At 38.7% G+C, this 24,846-nt stretch overlaps 1 protein-coding gene across 2 annotated transcripts in view; it reads right to left on the reverse strand.

Annotated features, from left to right (window-relative positions):
* Positions 1-1,155: 1,155 nt before the first annotated feature.
* LAMA4 (laminin subunit alpha 4) overlaps positions 1,156-24,846 on the reverse strand; it is a 100,138-nt gene continuing 76,447 nt past the window's right edge. Inside the window, exons 25-38 of one of the 2 annotated variants that reach the window (XM_042016334.1) lie at positions 23,675-23,817; positions 20,313-20,448; positions 19,035-19,172; positions 17,386-17,519; positions 15,955-16,119; positions 15,102-15,255; positions 14,215-14,405; positions 12,494-12,683; positions 11,470-11,625; positions 10,480-10,639; positions 9,356-9,486; positions 6,554-6,647; positions 5,444-5,563; positions 1,156-3,999 (exon numbers count right to left, since the gene is read on the reverse strand). In XM_042016334.1, the coding sequence (XP_041872268.1) occupies positions 3,854-3,999; positions 5,444-5,563; positions 6,554-6,647; positions 9,356-9,486; positions 10,480-10,639; positions 11,470-11,625; positions 12,494-12,683; positions 14,215-14,405; positions 15,102-15,255; positions 15,955-16,119; positions 17,386-17,519; positions 19,035-19,172; positions 20,313-20,448; positions 23,675-23,817 (2,058 nt within the window). In that variant the 3' untranslated portion in view covers positions 1,156-3,853. Of the gene's footprint in view, positions 4,000-5,443; positions 5,564-6,553; positions 6,648-9,355; positions 9,487-10,479; positions 10,640-11,469; positions 11,626-12,493; positions 12,684-14,214; positions 14,406-15,101; positions 15,256-15,954; positions 16,120-17,385; positions 17,520-19,034; positions 19,173-20,312; positions 20,452-23,674; positions 23,818-24,846 lie in introns of both variants that reach the window. The other variant, XM_042016333.1, reaches the window with a different exon arrangement.

The raw sequence follows: 24,846 nt of genomic DNA on the forward strand, positions 1-24,846 counted from the left end.
CTCTGTTCTCTCCACATAGAATCACAGAATGAACTAGGTTGGAAAAGACCTTTAAGATCATCTCGTCCAACCTATGACCTAACACCTCCTCATCAACTAAACCATAGCACTGAGTGACACGTCCAGTCTTTTTTTAAGCATGTCTGGGGACGGTGACTCCAACACCTCCCTGGGCAGACGATTCCAGCACACAATCACTCTTTCAGCGAAGAATTTTTTTTCAACATCTAATTTAAACTTCCCTTGGCACACTTTAAGACTGTGTCCTCTCATTCTGTCAGTTGTTGCCTGGGAGAAGAGACCGACTCCCACCTGACTACAAGCACCTTTCATGTAGTTGTTGGGGTTAGGATGAGGGTTAGGGTTTGGGTTTGGGGTACATCTTGAGATGAAGAGTTAGAGGGCACTGAGATCCCATTTATATCCTGTATTTTGAAGCATTTTGATGAGCATTTCTTCTTGAAATTGGTTTCTTTCTTAGATAGTCATTCAATTGTCCAATTTCAGAATATTTCAGGATACAATAACTGTGTAGTTGCAGCCCTAATTTAGGTAATGGCTATAACAACACTTATTAAAACCTTGAATCTTGCCGAGAAAAGTTATAATCTCCTTAGGGTCGCTGCTCATTTTCTGTAGGCTTTCTGCAGAATTTAGTTAGTTATATTCATGTTGAAAATGGAAATGGACAATCTGACAATACAGCTGAGAACTTGAGGGTTTTTCCCAAATCTTTGTAGATGAAGGCTTTTGTACTTTGAAGCTGTAATTTTTAAGATAGATACAGAAGAGAAATTGAATTCTGGGAAGATTTCTGCTTAGGCAGTTGCCTTCTCTTAAACACCAGCAGCCTTGAAATGAGGGCAGAGGTATGGACAAGGTAATGCATCACATACTGACTTTCTTTGGTGCATATGAAACGGTAATTTTAAGGTCTATGTGGATGTTGGGGGCAGGGAAATTTACATTATTTTCTGCTCTCTTCTGAGTCTATAAGTATCCACTGCTTTATAGTGTTTTTCTTTGGAAACCCTGTTCTGCAGAGAGAAAACCTACACCTCTGAAGCCTAGAAGGGAAAATTGAGGAAGATGCCCTCCAAAACACTGCTGTGTTTGATTAGCTGGTGATATAGTTAAGAGAAGTAAATTGAATAGTAGCAGTTTATGAATTTTAATGTGGTTTTTATTCACATACTGTTTTAGTGTATTTTTAGTTTTCCATATATAAAGTATGCAAAGGAGTGATTAATCGGAAAAGTAATTCTTAAATGTAAATCCACAGAATGAAACCAAATCACATTTCAGCAAATATGGCTAAGAGAAATATTGTTTATTCACAGAGCTTGGATGTGGATATGAGAAAATACGCTTTGGTTTGAAGTAGGTGTAAGACAGAAAAACATTCCGAGTATGTGTGTACCAGTTGACATACAATGCTCCACTTAATACCAGCATTCACTAAACTCTGATGCTCTTAGGGGGCACAAGCATATGCTATTCCTGGCTATCTCTGCTGAGCAGCTGCAGGCAACTCAAAAGGAATTTCAGTAATCCTTGTAACGAACCTATCTAAGCAGGGAATCTGCTGTTTTTTTCTCTCCAGCAATAGGGTCCTGGAGACCAGGACCTGAGGAAGCTTACCTCAGGCTGTGGTGTCATGAGCTTTTTTGAGCCAATCTAACAACTCACTGGCACTGGGAGGAGAGAGACTTCCTTTTTTTTCCTGCTCCCAGCTGCACTGCTCTGGCACCATCCATGGCCTCTGTAACCAGTGGGAACCCAGCTCACTGATCTGAGGACATTCACCCTCAACACCAATAATAAAAAAAGTTCCCAAAGCAAAAGCCGTAATTTTTCTGTTCCATGTCTGGGTAGTAGCTGGGAGCAGGAAAAAGCTGAGCAAGCACACTGGTTTTGGTGCCTGAGATAAAGATGGCATTTAAAGGTAACTGGATTTAGGGATCTATGCCTGATCCAGAGAGACTGAAGAGGGATACTTTACTGCTTGCTTCTCAAGTATGAACAGTGGGCTGTGGAGTGATGAAAAGAAGGGTCTATATATCAGTCCCAGAAGCAGAGGGTGTCTGTAAGGGGTTGGAAGGGGAATCAGTCCTTGGAGCATATTGCCTGAGAGTTGCAGGGAAGAGAAAAGGGGATGTGTTCAGGAGAAGGCAAGCAGAACAGGAATGGGGCTGAAAGTATGAGCAGAGCTAACAAGGCTGGTGAAAGGAGAGACAGTGACTGATGAATCCCCACTGTGTTCACTTACCACCCAATATTGGACTCTAGAGACAAGTGGAGAGTCAGTGATGGGGTCCCAGCTGCTGGAGAGTTCCTGTGCCTGTGCATCCAGAGGTTGCAGTTCTTTATCCAGAGTAAGCCAAGTCTGCTGCAGTGTGTCAAAACACTTTTTTCACCCTACTGAGAGTAGTAGGGAAGCTGCTGCTTAGTGCTTACATATGTACCTTATCCTGGTGGTTCTTCCATCTGTCCGTACTTTCAAGATCTTTGGATTCCAGTTGTCATTTATGTGTTTTCCAGATGAATTCCTATTAATTTTTAGTCTCTAGGGTGTTGTCCTTTATTTTCACATTTCATACTTTCCTGCTTTGCAGCTGGTCATGTTTTGAGTTGGTTCCAACAATAATTTGCTCAGCAACCATAAAACTTTCTGTAACATTATTTTATTCTTTAAAGAAAAGAAAGCTAAATGATTCCTTGTAGGTGATCACTGAAGGGACTAAGTTTTGCAAGTGACTTGTGTCTATTTCATGTTCAAGCCTACTGTGAGTTGAACCCTACCATTAACTTCCATCTACCTTCTATGGGTATAACATAGCTCAGATTTACAGCCCTTTGCCTTCTATCTTCCCATTTCACTCCCGGTTCCTCTGCAGCAACATATCTTCCAAAGGAACATGTTCCTTGTTTGAGGATTACTGCTGTAAACTGAAGTCCTGCAGGAGTCTCACAGGGAAGTGATGGTTTTGTATGATAAGGGAGTCACCTGAAACTGTGACTGTGATTCTGCTTTCTACACCTCATGTTTACTTGTGTAACATTAGTGCAAATGAGATCACAATGAGATTGTGAATTTAGTGCTGTGTTTGCATGTAAGTGCATTTAAAAATTCGGAGAAAAAACTTGAAATTTGGAATTGTCTCTAAGGCAAGCATTACTCTAAAATTACCTAGTTTAGGTAAATGAGCATATATATATATAAGCATCTGTCTTAAAAGATATACATCTTTTCTTCATATTGTACTAGAACATATCCATGAAGTCTAGAAGTGGAATAAAAATGTTAATTTTTCATTGTTTGTAAGCTTACATAATTAGTATACTCTCTTCCCCCATTTTATTTGAGGAATATATAAATGAGTTGAATGGAAAATTAAAAATATACAATAAGATCTCTGAAAAGTATTTGTGATGTAAATCTCTTATCTAGCTTTATTCTCTAATGTGCTTTAGCAGATCTTTTTCTGTGGAACAAAGGGTGACTAAGATACGGAATGAAATTTTGTAGAGGATCTATTTTGAAAGTAACATTTAATATCATTTTAATTTCCTTTATAGTCCCATATTTTTGTGTAACAGACTGGCCACGCATACACTGTAAGAAATGGTAAAGCTCACTCTTGTGGTATATTAAGAGAAGTGCAGAAGCAACAGCCCTTTATTCTTCAGTGATTTTTGTTTGCGTGTAAATATTAGAACTGACCCCCCTTCCTGCTTTCTGTAGATGTAGCTGTGATATTTTCATTCTTCTTTTCTTGCTGAACACGGTTTCTTTTGCTCCAGTTTTCTTTCTGTGGTCTAAGGAACTTTTCAGAATCGATGCAGTGCACTATCAGGCTGCTGGACAGGTATTAATGCTTACAGCACCACTAACCAAAGCTGCTTTACTAAAACTCACTGGCTTTTCATCAATCATGAAGTTACGAATGCAGCCAATGAAGGAATTGCGTGTAGTCAGGCTTGATGTTAGCAGGGACTCTGGAAGAAGGAGATTAAAAAAATGAAATAAATAAAAATTTAGAGCTCATGATGGGCAAAATAATCAGTTTGATGGCAGAATCTTTTAAATTTGCTGCTAAGTGTAGCTCTTCTGAATCTTCTGTGGTTCTTTTAAAACACTTGGCCTATTGCCAGTGTCCTAGAGGCCATTAAAGTATGGTTAGTTACCTAGTTATGTAAAACTCCTGATACTACATTGTCAACAGAGACACAATTTTGCATTTTTTTGACAACTACATTTTCTTTTAAGTAACAGAGTAGGTAAGTCCCAGTGTCTGTTTTTGTAATTTAGCATCACATGTATTATCATCTGTGTCTGATTTGTTAGTTTGCATCCAGTTTGCTGTATCTGCATGGCATTATTTAGAATTATATCTTGTTTGTTGTTGTGAAGTTCTGTGTAAGAGTTTCTTGTGCCAGGCTGATAATAGCATTGTAGAGCCAATTTATGGCATTGCTTTAGTATTCTATAATTAATGTAGAAATAGAAGGCTCTATTATGAAGCAGAACAGCGTTTGCAATTACCTCTTTATATTACCTCTCTGGGAAGAGTTCTGTCCTAATAAAATTTGAGTTTGGATTTAAAGAGTGAACAGGCATCTGCACATAGATTTTATTATTCCCTTTAAGCTCATTTTACCTCCTGGTAGTGTGGGATGGATGTGAACACCATGCACTCAAGCCACTAATCCAAGATAAGCATTATAATGAATTTTGTAGTTAGAGCTGTTAATGATTGACATTCAAGGCTCAGAGAAATAATGCTTCATGTTTTCAATGAGAAATGTACTGGAGTTGACTTAAAAATTGTATCACATAGTGTTGATTACAGTTTGTTTATGAACCCCAACAGAGTAGCTCTGTCTGTTGAGTAAGGGAAGGAAATGTAGTAATCTTGGCCCATGCTACACAGATGGTCTGTGAGTCACAAACACACAGGAGCAGAAATCGGTCTGGTAGAAACCCCTAGTCAGAAAAAGAATCTCCATGTTTTGTTTTGTGTTCAAAGATGCCATTGCTTGAAGGAGAGGAAAGAAGCCTACCAGCAACTAAACCTTGCGATTCCAGTTACAGTGACAGCGAGTTTCCAATCCCATAAATAAATAAATCACTTCCTAAAAAACCAGTAAGCCCACATGGGAAGGTAAGATAGAAAAAAAAGAATTCAGTTCACTGAATTCTCTACTGAATCCATATCTTACCCTCCAGCAGCTGTGAATGTTTTAATTTCAGTGAAGCAGCACATTTTTTTCTTGGAGAACTTGAGACAGAACATTTCTGATCAGCTCTTGAGCCTTTGAATTTTACCAGGTTGTTCACATGTTTTGTTCTTTTTTAAAATGAAAAGTGAGTCTTTATGCTTTCTCTGGAAACAGGGTTGAAATCTGAGAAGAATGTACCACAAAGATACCAAAAACGTACCTGGTACACCTCCAATAAACACTGGCTCCCTGTGGTCAATTGCCTTTGGATTTAGCGGCCCTACCACATGGTTGACTTCAGAGTCTACATCCAGCTGCACCACATTTGCATCTCTAATAACTGAAAGGAGAAGGAGCAGGGGTCAGCAAGAAGTAGCACATGAATTTTCTATGACAGACAGGAGTTACCTGTTTGGTGTGAGTAGTTGATTTAGTATTTGCTAGATCGGGTGTGAGCCATCAGTGACAATGTGAGGGTGGATTCTGTCATGGAGCACGGCCAATGGAATATACACTGGGAGCAAGGGTGCTTTTGAGTGGGGCTCTTGATCAGTGGTAGCAGTGTTCAGGCTCCAGGTTATGAGCATACAATGGCAGGTGGCTTAGAAAAACTGTTTGCCGAATCACTCCCAGTTGGGGATGTATTAGAATGCAGTGAGGCATCTCCCTTGCTTATGTGCCTGGATTTCCTTCAGAACAGAACCTGAATGCTTGTGGAAAGGGCGCAGACTTTGATCTCTTCTGCAGTGATAGTGGAAGACATCTGCATCTAGACAGGAATATAAGGGGATTCAAAGTAGCCAGGGTTTGGAAGCACTTTTTGACTTTTAAAACCAGGAAAGAAGGATGACTGTCTGGCACACAGGGAAAATCCTGACTGTAGACATCTCTATGTTGTGAGCAAAAGGTTCCCCATATCCGTCTTGTTATTTTACTTTTAAGAGCAGCATGTACTTGTGCCTACTGTATTCTATCAACTTATTTAACCTCTAATTGGGAAAGGAAGAATATGATCTGGTGTATAAGTTAGGAAAGGTAGCCAGCATTTCAGCTAGGCTGCTTTCTGTTCTTTGAGTAAGGAGCTTCCATCTTTGTTTGTTCTTCCTATCTTTGTAGGAACTTGTGCTTGTCCTTGCAGGAAGCTCTATAGTTCTGTGTCTGAGGGATGAGTAAGCCTGTGTCTTTCACACAAACTTGGGTCTTGACAGGTGAAAAAGAAGAACTGAAAATACTTCTGCATTGCCAATGCTCTAGCCCATGGAGATGGATATCTGGGGAGGGGCAGATGGGCTCTTCTACCTTAATTAGGAGGTGATCACTTTTTACTGACCTGCAATTCGATGCCACCTGCCATCGCAGAGACTCTGTTTCAGTGTCACTGAAGTTGAAAAATCCCGGATTCCATTATTCAGTTTCACAGTAACCTGAGGGAAAATAACGTAATCATCACTTTAAACCCCCTCTTTTTCTCTTTTTACCTTCTGTTTAATAATGTTGTATTCCCCACTCAAAACCTGTCAAGTATCCAAGAGAAAGGAAAACATGATTTCATTAAATTCTTCAAAATAAAGTACCTTTTAAATCCAAATTTATTTTGTTTGGGTTTTTTTCAGTTGTTCAGATTCAGTAACTCTGAGACATTCCTAATTATCTCAAGGAAGAGTTCAAAAAAAGATTTAAAAATAAGGGCTAATTTCACTCATTTACTAGTACCTCTACTCTATAATTTCCTGGGTGGTAAATTAGTGTTTAGAGGCATCAGATGATGTTTTGGAAACTTGCTAGCCACTTAATAAAGGAAAACAGTCATGAAAAACCCAAGTATAAACAAGCAGAAAAGATGTGAGAAAGGAATAGACAGCAAATTTAAGAATGACTTTTAAGTTACTTGTTCAAGCTTACCAATAAATCTGTGGGAGAGCTAGAAAGTGAACTTAATTCTGAATTTTGCACCTCTGCTTCAGTTAATAGATTAATATCTCTCTGCGTGGAAATGTTCCAGCAGCAGCAAAACAGTGTTGTGCCCCTATTGTGGAGTATGGGATTCCTGGTGATGATTGCCAGAGAACTCCACACTCTGAGTCCAAACAATCAGGCCTTTCAAATGTCGAAGTTGTCCCTGATTATGCTGACTCCAAGTGGACTGAAAATCACAGAATCGTAGAATGGTTTGGATTGGAAAAAGATCATCTCGTTCCAATCCCCCTGCTGTGGACAGGAACACCTTTCATCAGATCAGGTTGCTCAGAGCCACATCCAACCTGGTCTTCCAACATTTAATGGGATGGGTCAGGCACAACTTTTCTGGGCAACCTGTTCCAGTGCCTCACCACCCTCACAGAAAAGAATTTCCTCCTCATATCTAATCTAAATCTACTCTCTTTCAGTTTGAAGCCATTCCCCCCTGTCCTGTCACTACGTAATTGTAAAGAGCATCTTGCAAGGAAACAACTTATATTTAATTCTGGAGGGTCTCTGTTTTGATACAGTTATAACCAAGAGATATTAAATATTTTTTTTCCAGAAGGGCACCAACAACCCAATTAAAATGATCCTCATGTTCTCTTTTATCCACCCTTGGACAAAATGTATAGATTAAAGCAAATAAGGAATCACAGGAGAAAGTGACTCCTTAATAAATCCTCCAGTCAAGCTGTACTGATAGAGATGTGTACATTTAAAAAATGAATTAAAGTTGCTGATCTAATTTGTCCAGCAAAACAGTTTTCACGAAACAGGTCTTTTGTAATGCATTCAAAGAGAGCAGATAGTTAATGGTAAAGAAACACAGTTCCTTACTAAGAAGGTACTGGACTGCTGCAGTGACAAACAGGGAAGAGCTGCTTTTCCAGGGTGAATTTTGTTTATGAATTGCATATGCATTATACAGAAAGTGAGGTGTGAAGCAGTAAGTGAAGCAGCGCCTTTTGTTAGACCAACTGATACAGTTGGGAAAACAAGACAAATTATTGGACATGCAGACCTTTGGTTAGAACTTTACATAAGAAGTACTACACTGGACCGGTTCTATACAGACTCAGCTTTTAAGTGTGGCATGATACACATCAGCACAATGTACTTAAGAATTTCTCTGTTAGTTCACCAAGGACTAGATACAGGGGTAAGAATTGGCTTCGTCTTACCTAATCAGCTGTCAAAAGTTAGGTGTCTAACTGAAGCACTGGTTCTCTCTACAGCCAATATAGAAAAATACATTCTCTGAATAATGACTCATTTAGTCACCTAATTAGACACCTGCTTTAGGATAGGATGAATCATGATGTTAAACTGTCTACGCAGTTGCTCTGCTGTAGGTTCCTGCTCTTGCAGGAGATGTGAGAGTATTTCCTCAGGTGTTGCATTTCTAACTGCAGTACAGCCAGCCTCACTTAAATACCCTTTCACTTTGAATGGCAGGTCATCATTGCAGTGATTGAAGAATATCCACACTGCTTAGTCTCTTGACTGTGCCCTGAGTTTCTCCTCTGCAAGAAAGACCAAAAAGCTGCCAAGATTTCCCATGCTCTAAATCTTTGCTTGTGTTGTCCACTTAAGACTGAAATTTATTACTGTATGTATGCAATGAGTAGCATAAAGAGATCCAGATTTTATCAATGAACACAATTAAAAAAAAAAAAAAAGCAATAGCAACAACTATATGGTGAGTTAATTTCAAACCTCTCTCCTTCATTTGTGCTCCAGAGCCTGTAGAAATCAGGCCAGCAGACAATCACAACTTTTTCTTTCCCTCACTCTTTTCATCACACACATATCTGATAAAGAAAGAAGAGACTGAGTGTAACTCAGACTTATCTTTTAAGAAAAAAGAAATAAAAATTTATTGACAGTTACCTTGTAACTGTGATACATTTTTAATGTGTGGGTGAAACAGCAGTGCCAAACGAAGTATTTATAGCTTGTATCAGTAAAGTGATCTGATCTTGTCTCAGGTGTTATCTTCAGTATTTTAAAATAAATATTTGGTTTGCCTAATCTAAGCAGTTATTATATTTAGGAGAGAAATAAGAATCAGTTAATGGCAAATTAGTAAGACAAAATCTGCATGTAGCCAAGCCTATGTAGGTGGAAGAGAAACCAGTCAAGGCAGTGGAGCAGATGTGACCCATTATACCTGTCCATTTCTCATGTGCATGTTCAAGTACTCTCCATTCACGCTGTGACCATGCAGTAGGATTCCTGAGCTGCTTCGGGGACGTAGTTCAAAAACAACTTCAAATTTCAGGCCTAAACTGAAGGATTCATCTGTGAGGTAAAAAGAATAACATTCTTTTTGTACTGAGTTAATGATGAAATTGGACATTTATTCAAAGTCAAAATAGAACATCAAGCCCCGGGTGGATTTTATTTGTTCTTAAAACTATTGAAATGTGAGATACCATGGTGTGCTGTCAATGACCCATTTTAACTTTTGTTTTGATTGCGTTTGCTTGGAGTACTAATAAAGGTTTATTTACTTTTCTCATTATTTAAAAAATGTATTTTGTTTAAAAATATTTCTTAGCAATGAAATGGACAGCACAAAGTCAATGATCTGTATTTTTTGGCAGTTTCTTATTGTGCAATTTCCTAGGCACTCAGCAGTCATTATTGAGTGAGTGGGAGTTCACTTGAGCTTTGATGATTCAGTAGGAGAAACTCCCTTTTTCAATCTGGTGACAGGCCAGGGAGCAAATTAGAAACACTTGTCTGATTTTTCTTGGTGCTGCCAGTGAATAGGGTTGTGCAGTTTCCTTTCTTGTTCAGATCAGAGCCTATGTAACCAAAACACCCTCATAAAACTCTTCTTGGGACACAGCAGGCCTAAATGACAGAAAAGATGTGTTCTGTCATGCTGTTCTGTATCAAGACATGCAGAAAGCCTTTCTGCAGGATTTTTTAATTGCATGTTGTTCTATTAATTAAAAAAATAAGGGATGACCCTCTGATGGTGTACTTGGTCTTGGCCATATTGACTTCTAAAATAATTTTAGCATATTATGGTCTGTTCCTTTGGTAAATTATTCTTATTATTTGAAATACATACATACAGATGTGTTTATGTAACAACTTGTTAAGTTTCATGGTGACATTGTGACCTGTCAATATCATCTGCTTACTACAAGAGTGATCTGTTTCTGATAATCCTTACAGTTCATAGCCTCAGAAATTACTACACCCTTTAGTGAAAAATGCCATTCAAAGCACAGGGAATATTTCAGTCCTATTTTGGGATACATTTGTTTAAGAGTATATTACCAAGGACGACATATCCTCCTTCTGATGAAAAGTATGTTCCTGCTTCTGATGGGCCTTCAAAGCAAGGTGTTACACTAAAAGTCTGTGAAGCTGAAGTAAGTGGTCTTCCATTGAGCTGTAAGTTGCTGAGACAACCACTAAAGCTGTAGACAGAGTTAATCTGGGGGGAGAAAAAACCCTTGATTAGTAAATAAATTCCTTGTGGAAGAAAGTAAATTCTTCTGTCTTTATTTTTACTTGTTTATAAGCTGTAAGGCTGTGATTGGCTGGCATGTAAGTTTTGAACTAAAAAACAATTTCCAGAGAAGGGAAACAGGAAAAATGATTCTCATAGCCTCTCATGTTTTTTTTGATGACTTCAAGGTAATTCCAGCTTGTGTTGTTTCTCAAACAGTTTTTACTGAACTGTGGGAAACAAAGCACAACTAGGGCAAGGCAGTGCTATACATATACCTCATAGCCTCAAGGCAAGACAGTGGTCTACTTTTTCAGAGTGGTTTATCTATCTTGTTAGGCACATAACACTAACGATTACCTTGAAAGAGACTGTTATGTTCATTTTTGGTTTAACACTCCTTTCCATGTATTTCAGTACCAAGCTGTAGAACAGGATCCTGACCTCTAGGTGCTTGAAACAGAGGTACTAAGACAATGTTAAAATCTCTCCAAAACTCATTCTGTATCTCAGACTACAGGGTGATCTTGCCTAACATTACTTGTCTCATCTAATTTTGCATATCACTAGGATTTCTCTGTTCCTCATAGACCATTGGTTTCACAGCTGCTGCTGCAAGGCTATGGAAGCCTAACCCAGCTACCACCACCCCAGCCCTGTGGGAGCTTTGCTCTATACATGAACTGAGCTGTCTGCTCCTCAGCAGGATGAGGATCAAGATCTTAATAAGCTTTTGTCTGATCTCATCCCTACAGTCATCTTTTGTATTAACTTTACATAGAGGTATGGGGTCTGTACATAGAGGTCTGCTTTACCTGGATGTTTTTCACAGCTTTTCCGGGAGCTACACCTCCAATATAGAGTGGTTCAGTGACTTGCCAAGTATTCCCATTCCCATCAAAAGGTTCTTCTAGTACTCGCAGACCATCAATTATCAAGCGACCAATATTTTTGCCTCTAATAAATATCACCTAGGAAGGGAAGAAAAAAATGTGGAAGATTACTTTCATCTGTTAAGGGATCACTGCTGTGCAGTGGAAGAAGATGAGATATTTGAGAAGAAAAGTGTGTGAGTGATACTCTACAAGCCTGTTTTGTTAACTGCCAGTGTTCTTTGCTGGACAACACTCTTTTTTTCATATTCATGTGAAAGCTAGATAGTAAAACTGCTGCTTTTCTTGCATTTTAGTGTGTAAGACAGAGGTAATCAAGGTGTCATAAGGTCTACTGAGATCTACCCATCTTATATCTGCATACATGATTCATTGCTACCTATCAGTGTTAGCATTTTTACAGTCTTCATTAGTTTTATGGTGTGGATTCAGCCAACCTGCTTTAAACACTTACATGCCCAAGTCAGTAGTTTAGTAACTGTAGGCTTCCTCTGTAGTTAATGAGGAGAGATACTTACAGAGGGAAATTCACCTTGACTCCTAAAATTGTCTTTTTATTTTCATAGACTACTGAGGTAGCCTAAGACAGCTGTACTCCTTTCTTAGGCACTTCAAAGACATTAGCTGAACAAAATTATTCTAGCCCTTCCTTTCCTAGCTCTCTTAACTCTTAACTGCCTTACTGTTCTGCTTGTTTCCTTCATTTCTGTTCAGCTGTTAGTGTTGGGAAGTACTGAATTTTTATAACTGACTCACTTTCCTGTCCCTAGTTAATGACTTGATAAAATGCTGCATGGAAGATTTAAAAATATTGATGGAAGTTTCTCAACATATAGGTATGTTTATGAATACATGAATGAAAACTCCCTGAGCTGTCACATGAGCGGTGTCTTTACTGCAGCCTTGGTAGCATGTGCCATCATAATGATTGCTTTCTTTTACTTACGTTGTGCCACAGACCATCATTGTATTTCTCTTGGCTCTTAATCCTTATCTTCTGATGACCAGCATTAAACATAAAAATGAGTCGGCCATGAGCAACGAAAAGGGCCATGAAGTTGGTCTCTTTTTGATCCGAAACGTAGAAAATCATTCCATGAGATGAGTGAGTTTTCAGACTGATAGAGAAGTGAGCTCTGGCACATAAAACCACAATATTAACATTAAAGCAGATATATTTGATTTAACTCAAACATCAGTCAGAGGAAGACTGAGATTTTCCTTTCATCCAAAGAAATATTAATCTTCTTTATGGAAGTGGTGTTTCTGAGAAATATTCTATGATGGTTTTTTGAGCAGAAGTCAAAGCTGGAGAAGAAGCTGCCTGGCAAGGAACTTGTTTTCAAAAATTAAAATCTCTGGAGTGAATAAATTCAATGCAGACCACCAAAATCTGACACTATATACACTACATTTCCTTTCATGTTAAACAGCAATGTTGGGGGAATTTTTAAGTGTGATGGCATGGAGGTCTGGTGTTTATGTTATTCCAGACTTGGTCTAGGCTTCCCCTTCCCTGTAGTTTCTTGTGAAGTCCAAGACAACATGGGAAGTTATACCATTGTTGGTTCGACGTTGCCACAGTGAAAATTTCTTGAGTGATTGCTATTATTACTTACGGTCTAAAACATGGCAAAGCTGTATTGGTGTAGGACAGTGCCAGAACTGATTCCTCCTTCCTCTGATGTCAGGTGACTAGCCCAGTTTCCATTCTTCATATTGTCTCAAGGATCTATACATTCCCAATTGCATCTGTGTGTACATTCCACAGACACTCAGTCCCTTGCCAATATCAGTTGTTTTAAAACACCACAACTCACTGCTTTTTTAAAATGAACACTGCAATAACAAAGCTTTAGTAACAGTTGGAAAATTAATATGTGTTGTAGGAATGAAGGTGGGATGAAGATATTAGAGTTTGGGTTTTCTTCATATGGGTACTGTCAGGACTGCCCTAAGTAAAACACTATTCAATTAAAATGAACATAATTATTTTTTAATTTAAATCAGGAAAGAACACTCTTTTCTGAGTTAGTGGTCTGGTATGCTTCCAGGAAGTGCTGTCTTGTTGAATTTATAGTCTTTAATGGAAAGTATTAAACTAAAATTCTTGTTGGATTTTGAATATTGCATGACATATTCTGTGGGAGTCTGAAAATTAAATGTTGACAGTATCTGGACTCATTAGTACTTACATTTCCATTATGGCTTGAATTGGACAAGGTTTTCATAGCTTTATGTCCTACTGCACTGTGAAGATTCCCAACCAATACACTACTGACAAGATCCACTCATCATGTTACTGCTTCCCTTCTGCTCTAATGCCTTTGCTTCTTGGGTAAGGAGACTGATTATTGTGCACTGCCTGTGTAGAACCAACATCCTCAAAAGCTTCATATAAATAGGCAAGAACACACATTTTGTTAATATGCAATGCAGATGAAGACTCCACAAGATGGATGTAACTGGAAACACATTCTATGTATTGCTCTTACTCAACTGAAGCACCTTTTAATATAACCCAACAACGTGTTCTCCACAGAGTGTAGCCTAAGATATAAAGGAAAAAGCCAGGGTAACAGCAGAAATGTGTCCCTTTAAAAAAAATCTGAAATACTTCTTTCTCCTCCCCAGCATATTTCATTTTTATCTCTAAAGTCACTTTACCTTTGACTGAAATCCTTTGGTACGTGATCAAATTCTTGCCGGCTGTTTGCTGTTCCTCCAAATTGGTAGGCATGTTCAGTTGCTTTGGGATTCATGGGCAAGTGGCACTGAGGGTCTCTTTGCAAATTCACTTGATACAGTTTTTTGAGGCTAGATGAAGGCTGTGAAATCTTGTCTTTATCTCTTCCCACCTTCATAGAAAAAGAGCTATTAACCAGAATTTTTAGCTAATATTGGACATAATAAAATAACAGTATCATTTATATATGAACTACTAATATATTATCTCCCTACATAAATACCAGGATTGTTCCCAAGTCAAATTTTCCTTGAATAGATCTACTATAAATGCTGATTTAGGATGGAACAAGGGATTAACAAAATACTTGTGTAGCTAACATAATTACAATTCTTCTTTTTTTTGCAGTTTTCCTAATTAAATATTTTTCTTTCTGCTTTTGGCGATATCAGCTATACTATAGGCATAAGAGGATATGCTCGGACTAGAAATGCTGCATGCTGGAGGAAGGTTTTTCCCCCATTTATATTAATGTGTGCTAATTGTACCCAGTAGGGAGCCACACAGAAGTAGCTGAGATCAGAAGCAAGCTTGTTGCCTTTAGAAGACAGAAGAAATCAAAAAGGCTTGTTTCTGAAGTACTTTTTTTTAAGAAGTCAGGTATTTTATTTTAGTGTTCTAGCCAAGGAGAATGATGCAACTGTAGGCCAGATAGATTGTGTCAGGGCAATCATTTGCAGTGATGGAATATGTAAAGGAACAGGATCCTTTCCTTCGTATATGTGACATTGTCTTTATGCATTTTAGATCCATAATTTGGAGAATTTTGGAAAACTCCAGAGTGGTACTGGAGCAATTTTTATCCGACCTTTTTATTACGGTTTCCTTTGGCTTTTGATGAGTTTTTTCCTTTCTTATGGAGAAGAGCAACTGGAGGAGATTCAACAGGGCATCCATACAAAGATGCCTGAACTTTCTCAGAGTACTTCTGGAAATCTTCCACTTCAACCTCTTGATCCAACCTGTGTTTCAAAGAGGAGATGACAAGAACAGTTTTTTTTTCCAAGTGTTGGAATTATCTTAATAAAAATTTCAGAATTGTACATTTATGGATAAAATTGTATTTGAATGCACTATTTTTCATTCTTGGATTGGGGATAAAAGTACAGATTGATCAGTCAATGTGTGGGTAATGAGGACAGCCTATACTACCTCTGCTGTTGTATAAATGCTGGCATAAACAGAGAGTGTCAACCTGCAGCATCAAATTCACCTTTAAAATCTATATAAGAACATTTCATAGAGCAATTAAGATCAACACATTCTGACCATTTTCTCATGCCCAAACTCCTAACTTCCCCGGCTTCTGTGAGATGCCTTAAAACCATTTTGTTTCAAAGGCCGATCTGAAAGCTACGTAATATAAATGTAAATTGCAGCTATGCAAATTATTCATTGCCCCAGCAGCATTAGCAGGTGCAGTACTGAAAGCTTATTTCATCAAGTTATTCCCACCTTAACAATATCTTAACCTAGCAGATCTGTGCCAACAGATTCAATGGCAAGTAAGGTAAGAATCTTATTCACGCATGCTGTCTAGCCTCACAAAATGAGACAGGAATTTTTATTGTGACAATAAATCACTTCTCATGAGCTACTATTCAAGTTGTCAGGCAGGGGCAGTGACTGCCTGTTAATGTGTTTGGGAGGATGTTACTCACCTAGTGAAGTAGGCGTTGCTTATGCAGCCAGTGAAGTTGGCTTGCTGTGTTCTGAGGGGAGAGCCACCAAAATAAAACTTCTTGATGCTGTCTGGGCTTTTCCCTGCTCTGTCCTTTGCTGGGTTCTTCTTGCTCTGTTTCTTGTCATCAACAGTCAGCTCATACCTGCAAAGGAAAAGCATCCATTTTGCAGGTTTGCTTTGGAAACATCAGTGCCAGTGATCACACCCGCAGCACATTACACACACCCAAGATGCTCCACTCAGAGCATGCATCACTGAATGGTAGTGCTCAAAGGCATGAGAGGACCTTTTTGCTTTCAGCTATGCAATAAGTAGCAGTACAATAAACAATTGGCAAAGTTGTGTACTTTGGCCCATGGATTTAATATTACCCTGCAGTTAATTGTGAAGTCCAAAATTGTACAGTGAAGAAAGATAAACTAAGGGATTGCTGATGAAGGGATGGAGCCACCATATGGGTAAAATAAGATCCAAGCACATGCTAATCTTTCTTGTTTTGCCCCTATCCCTTTTTCCTTCTCTTTCATCACAGTGCATTGGTGTTTGAGCTTATACAATGCTTTTTTACCTAATCTGATTTTGCAACCCATTAATTGTTGCAGAAGTCATGAATGATTCTCTGGCTTTAATAAGAAACTGAATATACTAAAGCATCAGACACTGATTTTGTTTGGCAAACTCAGGGAAACATGACAATCCCCGAGGTTATTCCAAGGCACCTTTTCACACCTTCAGCTTTTCAAACTGTGATTCTTGGATGTCAGAAGTCATAGGTACAAACCTTCATTTCCACTAGAAAAGTAAGAATGATCTGCTTGTATCTCATAGGCAAGATTCTTAAAGAAAGTTGCTTTGATTACATGACCTTCTAAAAAATATTTAAACATATAAACAATAGTTAAACATACCAATAAACCAAAGCTTTCAAGTTTTTCAAGGAGCACAGAGAGAGACTTATTCCCTACTGCTGTATTTAGTCTTACATTTGTGGCTGCCAGTGCTAAAAATATTTTTAACATGTTCCACTGTGTATATTCCAAATGAATGCTTTATGTGAAGATGCCTCAATTACTTTAGGGTCAACTGGGAATTGTTTTAACAAATTAGAAGAATCAATCCTGTTAAAAAGTGAACTAATGCTAGCCTAAAATGTTATTAAACTGCATTCTTACCTGAGGACAAAGAAGGACTAAGCTTTCAGAAAAACTATTATTTTCGTTTTGTTAACAGTTCCCATCATCTTGTGCTCAGGCCAAGCTGGCCAGTTTTCAATCACACTTAAAAATCAGTCATTTAAAAAATGCCCCACTCAAGTGTCATTTTCAAAGTGAGTGTTAAATGATAATGTGCTTTACAAGAAATATTTCTATTCTAAAGGTAGGGAATAAAAGATGCTGGAGAGCTTTACCTTTCTGGGGTGACAGAAGTAATGATGAAATGGGTTTTTCCATCATTGTAATTTCGGTCTGGTGACTGAATTTTGGTTCCACTTGCATTTAAAACCACAGCACCTCTCTCCATAGAGATGGATAATACATCTGACTGAAATACAGAAAAAAGCATCTTCATAAGCAAGTATTACACAGAAAATTTAACAGTTCTGTGCATCTTCCCGTTGTATTTATTTCCCTTCTGGCTGTTTTCCACGTTTGTGCTTAACTTGCAAAAAGATATACTCCGAGAAGCAAAACGAGAGATGGTATCATTAGAATTTATATTCTTGCCACTTTTTAAGCCTGAATTCTGGGAATTCTGCTGCTGATTGTGTCTCATGTATCTGTCACATGGGCTCCTTCCATGTAGCACAAATGTACGATGTTTGCATTTCATTTGTATTTCTGGTGCCCTGGTAGTGTATTGAGCAGCTGTTAAGACCAAGACGTTTTTTTCTTTTTCTAATTCCCTCTGACCAGACCCTTTCAATCACTCAAAATTATCTCCGAGATAAGATGTGCTATCTGGGTCAGGAATATGGGATCACTGTGCCACTAGCAGGAATACTCTCAGTTCCATTAGAGCAAGCACTGCCACTGTGCAAGGTAGAATCATTCTGTCTCATTCTGCCAAGTGCTAAACAGCTCAACTTCCGTTTGTTAAGTAGGGCACTTGGCACCTCATAGGATTAGAGCTTTTGAGTTAAAACCTGAAGTGGTGTGTGTGTGAGGCCTCATTTATGCAAACGATGTGGGGAACTGACACGGTTACTGATTTCAATTTAAGGTAATACTCCAGGCTGCAACACGTGAGAGTTTAGAAGTGGTTATCGGTGTCACACAGCCTTCTCTGCTGCACTGCTGATGATACTCTGCAAGCATAGCAGAACAGACATTTGGGGGTGGTTGCAAATGTTCTGTCATCTGAGCTCATGCTTGCTGCAGATGTCAGTCTGAGCCTGCAGGATCTTGGGATCGCGTTGTCTCACACAACATTTTGTTAGTGCAAGTCCGTATTTCTGCCCGTGTCACACTTCTGAGGGGGGTATTGAGAGCAGCCTGGCTTCCCATAGCTGCAAGGAGCAATTCTCAAGAGCAGCTTTTCCCGGTCACACGTGGAGGTCTGAGTGCCATCTGGGAATATAGGCAGCTTTCTGACTGATTTCTGTGAGCTCAGCAATGCTCGAAATACCATGCCACCGTTTCTAACAAACTTTGCTTCTAGGTGATTGTCTGGATGGCAAATGTCAGGTCCTTAATATTATTTGTACTTTGGTAGCACCTGCAGGTCCAAATAGGGATTGCAGTGCTGCTGAGTACAGGAAGACGCTCTGTGCATTTCTGCCCTAGAGGACTTCAGCGAGCCCGAATGGATGCATGTTAATTCTAGGCACATGATCCAGTTCTCTTCTCAGCATCAAAATAACGTCGAAGCATTGCTGGTTTTCATCTGTAGATCAAATGCAAACTGTAAAAATGAGGTCACCAGTGAATGCTTCTGTATTGCAGACTGCTTTCTCTATCATAAAACCATAAAGTGAAAAATCGTGTTATTCTCCTAGTATTCTCCTGGGAAAAAATGTGAAGGTAAAATAAAACAAACAGTAAAAAAATAGATACTTACTCCTTCAGAATAGTAAAACAACAGCCCGCTGGGTTGCAATGTCCGGAAATTAAAGCCTCCTTCGAATTCAGTAAAGAGGGACGCTTTTTGGCTTGATGCAATGAAGCTCTCTCCATTGAAATATGCATTGCGGGACATCTATGTATTAAATAAAACAAAATTACAAGTGAACCTCAGAAAACATTCCAATAATACAAAGAACGAGGCTATTTTTTTTTTCTTACAATTGCAGCCAGTTCGGTTCTAAAAAGCCTTCAATTTTTCCTTCATATCTTAACCTAATTTATGTAGGCTTTCCCTCACATCATGGAAAAAACTTGAGAAAGTGTAGCAATTTTAGACTAAGTCAAATTATTCTCAGCTTCCTGGGATCTTGGCCTCATCCTAAGTCTGCTGATGTTAGTGAGCATGAAAAGTAGAAGCAGAGGGGCTCACACCCCCATCTGAGCTGTGTGGCACTGAGTCACAGTTCCAGCACATGATATATTACTTTGTGTGCTGTGCTGGGTACTGAGATAGAGGGTGTTGGACATGGTGGTCTCTAACCCTTTGAGTCTCAGGAGCAAAACTCGGTCCAAAGTAGGACAAATTGCAGATAGCTTCCTTGTTGACACAGGGTAAGATTGTAGTGATGAGTTCTACAAGTGATCCTTCTCCTTCACAGGTTTGCAGCATGGCTTTTGATAGACATGTCCACAGGATGAAGACCCCAAACACAGTCTGTATTTGCCAGCCTTGCATTGTAATGGAAAATTGATGAATGATGGAAGGGACTGGAAGCTAAATGGCAATTTTCTCAGAGCTAATGCTGGTGCAGTTGGTGTTGGTGTGTGTGTCACAGAGGAAGAGCTGATCTGGCTTAAGGGGAGAACTCATTTGAAGGGTGAATATTTTGCTGTCTTCTCCATTTCACACATCTATACTAGGGTGTATGTAAGGATGATTCTCCTTGTATCTTTAAGAAAAACCAAATTACGTTGGAGTATTTCCATTCAGAATACAGCACATGATTTATTTCAGATCCAGCTTTCGCACTGCAATTTCACATATAAGAAGAATTTTAAGTGAAACACCTTGTACTATAGTTCAGAGTGAAAATTGGGTATTATGTCAGCAGACTTAACAGACACACACAAACCCCCACCTCTGCCAATGAGTGAGTGCATGGTCATTTCCTTGGTGGAAGACTGTCTTTCCATTGTTTGGAGTAAAATTCAAGCTCCCAGCTATATCCATTGTCAAAATTTGCTCTTTTGTCACAAATGGTGTTATGCTTACCAGTGAATCCTCTGGGCACCCGTAGCTGATTCCCAGGGTTCCTGGTTCTTCCAACAAGTTGAAATCCTTCTTTTGGAACTGGAAGCCCTTCATGCAGCCTTTAAAGCCGATACTTCCTGCCAGATGAGAGCTAATGCTGCTGGATGACAATGCCAAACAAGCTGCAGTTAGATAGCACTTGCCTTTCTGAATGGTCTAAAAGAGCTGGAAGAACTTCAGTAATTTGCCTCACTAGTGTCCAATTCTTGCATCTTTATGTAAAACAACTAGTGAGCCACATTCTATGTTTTGAAAAGTCAAGATGCACCAGTTGTAGTAAATTATGTATTTATAACTACTTACAGTGAAAATAAATGGATTTTTATCTCTATTTTTTTAGCTTTGAAGAGAAGTTCTGATTTGGGTTTCCTGTCTTGCTTTTACTAGCAAGTTCCATTCTTGGCTTTGTAAACAAATGGATCTCTATTTCTTAAAAAAAATACTAACAGAGGTCAGGAAAGTAAGAGTAAATTCTACTTGCTGATGTGTGGGTTTACATAATTTTAAATGAGAGCAGTGGGTGGGTTTCCAGGATCCTTTTTATGTCAGATTTGAGGTAGACAGCAGAGCAGTGTATCCCAACTGCTCCTACTCATTAGTCTCAGTTTTTCAACTCCACATCTTACCAAGATACCACAGCATTACAGCACAGGGTGAATATAATTGAATGTATCCTCACAAATCTCAAAGTTCATGAAGGAGTATTTTGCCTAAAATCACAGAAAGTGTGTGACAGGGGCAAGGAAATTACATGGGAGCTGCTGGGTACCAGTCCAGGAGATAACCAGGGAACAAATACACTGAAGGAGTGAATGTGAAATCCAGAGTTCTGACCTGGCTACATGAAAACAGTCCTTGTTCCTTAAGCAAGATGTACTTTAGCAGTGGGACTCTCTTCACCTCATGTGACTGATACTGTTGGCATCTGCTACCTGCACTAGTTGTCTATGAGTTATCTCGTTGTAAGGCAGACATTGGAAACATGGCAGATCAATCAAGATCTGGAAACACCCATATTATTGCATTGGCAAAAACAGACCATCAGGTGAAGTAGTGCAGGTGTACAGGTACATGTCTGAAATAAGGTGAGAGAAGGAGTGCTGTAGGGGCTTAATTTGCTCCTCAGTGAAATCAGCGGGAAGGCAAAATCAACAGGAAGGCTCCTGCCATCCCTACTGGGATTTGGACCAAAGTGTGTATTATCAATCAACCAGTATAATCTCTACTCTGCTTGACCATGAAACTGGCTGGATGTGACAAATACGCCTTTCTGTTAAATGCCACAACCTTTTCTAGCAACAGGCTATAGAAGAAAGGCTTTCTCCTAAAGAAAGGCTTCTGAGTTCATTTCTTAACTCAGTTAAGAGTTAAGTTGCCAGTGCTCCTATTTACCCTTAGCTTTCTGCTTTATGCAGTGACTGAGGTGGGAGAAAAATAACGTATAGTGGTATTTCCAGATTCATTTAGAGAAAAAAGGCAATTGACAGAGAAAAGTGCATTTGAAGTGAATGAAAACATGCTGCTTTAGAAGAATATTAGACTACTCTAAGACTAGAGCTTGTTTCCCCACACTGCTGCTTCTGCCTGCAAAGTCCATTAAATGTGAGTCTGTCTGCAAAGAGCAAGCATAGATATCAGTAGTAGATAGTAGTAATAGAGAGTAGTACATCATCAGTAGGATAATAATTCTCCTGATAAAAATGGAATGATGCCACAACATTTGGCCCACACGTTTTTGCCGTCTACTCTTGTCAAGAGAATGAAAGCTGAGTAAAACACCAGAGACAAAGTTGCAGCTCTGCTTAAATAATTTCTGTATATATTTTTCAACATTATAATTGATAATATTTTTACAATGCCTATGGTCTTTTTTTTCTGATACAGCTTGTTAATTGAGATGTTGTTTTTCCTGCTTTGACAGTACCTTCCAGGTGTTTTTCAGAATAACCACAATCTGCTTGGAAAACTGCAGGCATAATTCATGTGATTCATCTTTTATCCTACATTTGTGAACAACTCTCATCTGCCATTGAGCTGCTGCTCAATTGCATAGATTTCTAGGTCCTTCTGGGCTTTTTCTGTGTTCTTTAGGCTTGGTTATTGGAAGTAATTTTCACCATCCTCCTGTACTTTCTTTCTATATCATTAATGTATTTAATACTAACCCTGAAAGAGATCCTTTGAGTATGTGCTTAGACTTTTTATACTGTGAAAATTGAAAAGTTGCTACTATGTCCTATTTTCTCTTTCCCAGCTGCTTTCTAATCCACTTCAGCCTTTTCTCTCTCCACTCCACTAGCTTTCTTAATAGCCCCTTATGACAGACCTTTGTAAAGAACTATTTGAAAGGACAGATAAATTATACACTCTGTTTCTCCCTTGCCCACCACTTTGCTTGCATGTTCAAATAATTACATGGGATTGAAAGGCATCGTTTTTCTTTACATGAAGTTTGTCCCTATCTTAAAAGCTTAAAGATTAAGTATTTTGTATCTCAGCCATTATTTATCAATTCAACAGTTTCTTCTGACAACAAAATAAAGAATAAAATTTCAGCAGATTTACCACTAAGTCCTAGAAACTATTGTGCAATATTTGCTTTTTCTTGGCTTTTTTTTTAACATGGAGGGTATTCCTATTAGCAGTTGTGACGCTTGAAACAGCAGCTGGAGCCTTTCTGAAAATTCTGACTGTGCTGTCTGACCCTGGGAATGAATACTGCACACTCTTCTTCAAGCAGCCAGTCTGCTCTCAGAGCATGACCCTGGGGTCCGGCAGATTCCTACGGCAGGAAATGAGAGTTACACAGTCTACTGAGTTTAAACTTGGTTTCTGTCAAATGGTACAATGGGAAAATGAGACTTTTTCTTCCTACACCTACACAGAGTTAGCTGACTTGGATCCAAAGAGAACCTGAGATGAATCAGAACTGAAATGCTTAGTGGGAAAAAACCAATTTTTTGATTTGAAAATGCAGTTGGTAGAGGGTCCTGGTCACTTTTTGCAGAGCAAGGAGCAATAGCAATTTTATACGTTAACATGTTCTTTGAAAATGCCTTTTTGTTTTAAGAACACAACTGTTTCTGTTACCCTTACTAAAACTGGGGCCAGTTTCAGTAGAATTTAACTGTGCTGGGTCAAGCCTAATCTTCAATACTTAAGAGCTCTGAAAGACACTTGGAAGAGTGTCTGAAGGGTTGTTTTATATAACGTTGATGCCAAAGAAATTGTTTTATTGTTACCCTTTAAGGACAGGCCATACAGCTTAACTAACATATGGTGATTAATTGAAAATACTGATTGAATTGCATTTGTAAACCAACCTAGAGTGCAAGATCTCAGCAGGTGCTCCTCCAATGTAAATATCTGTGAATGGCATTGCTGTTCTTTCATTGTCCACACTTTTAATATGTCTTCTGTCTACTACCAAGATCATCTTCTTGGAATTGTGATATATAATAGAAATCTGAAAAGAAAAGCATGTGCTTAAAAATGTCGTCTTTTGTAAGCTGCTATGGTGATCTTGCAAAATTGATTGCATCTTTATATCCTTTTGTTTGAAATTTCCCCCCATTTATCAGAGAAGTTGTTTGTAAATTGGGAGAGGCTGACAATGATTACCAGTAGGAAGCTTGTTTCAATGTCACTATTTCTCTGATGACCGAATCCTCAGGATATTTCAATTATGAATAAAGCAAATGAAAGTAGTCATGTCGCATTCTACACTGTGGCAAACAGATAAGCTCCATAAACTTCAGAATGCTTTCTTGATTTATCCAAGAAGTTAGGGCATACTTCTTAAAAAACTTATTTCATTGTCAAAACATAAAAAGCTTAATTGTTTGCTGCTTAAACATGAACAGAACTATGGCTGTAGTTTTGGTCATGAATCAGACTTTGAATTTACATCAGGTAAAAGGCAGGAGAAGCAACTCACTAAGGGAATTTGCTACTGTCACAGTTACACTGGCTTAAGGCAAATTCCCTGAAACCAAATACAAGTAGATATTTTATCTGCCAAATTCCATAAAATACTGTGCATATATAGAAGGTTGCTACTGAATCAACTCTCTTTTCAAATGAAATGGGAAATGCCATAATTCTTGTAATACAATGCATAACAACTAAGGTGGTCAAACTAACATAATGATATTTTTGAGGGAAGTTTTGTATTTGAAATAGTGAGTTGCCCTTGATATAATTTAATTTTGAATTAATAAAACTTTTTCTCTCATGTGAATGGTCCTGTCCTTGGCGAGTAATACACACAATCTGTCTACAAGCACTGATTTATAAGGAGGCAGGGAGAGCCTTCACTTTTCCTCTGCTTGGTACTGGTGGGACTTGCATACACTCTACCCTTCTGCCTGTTCTACCATATCACCACCTGCACCCTCATCGTTTTGCTTCTTTCATGGGTGTTAGAGAAATTATTGCTGCTTTGGAGCTTCTGGGATAGTTGGTCAAATGGCTGTGATAGTAACCGTATCTGTAC

This window comes from Corvus kubaryi, unplaced genomic scaffold (assembly GCF_017639235.1).
Source record: "Corvus kubaryi isolate FWS band 111438036 unplaced genomic scaffold, C.kubaryi_AGA036_p1.0 split3-73, whole genome shotgun sequence".
In the NCBI taxonomy this organism is placed as follows: Eukaryota; Metazoa; Chordata; class Aves; order Passeriformes; family Corvidae; genus Corvus; species Corvus kubaryi.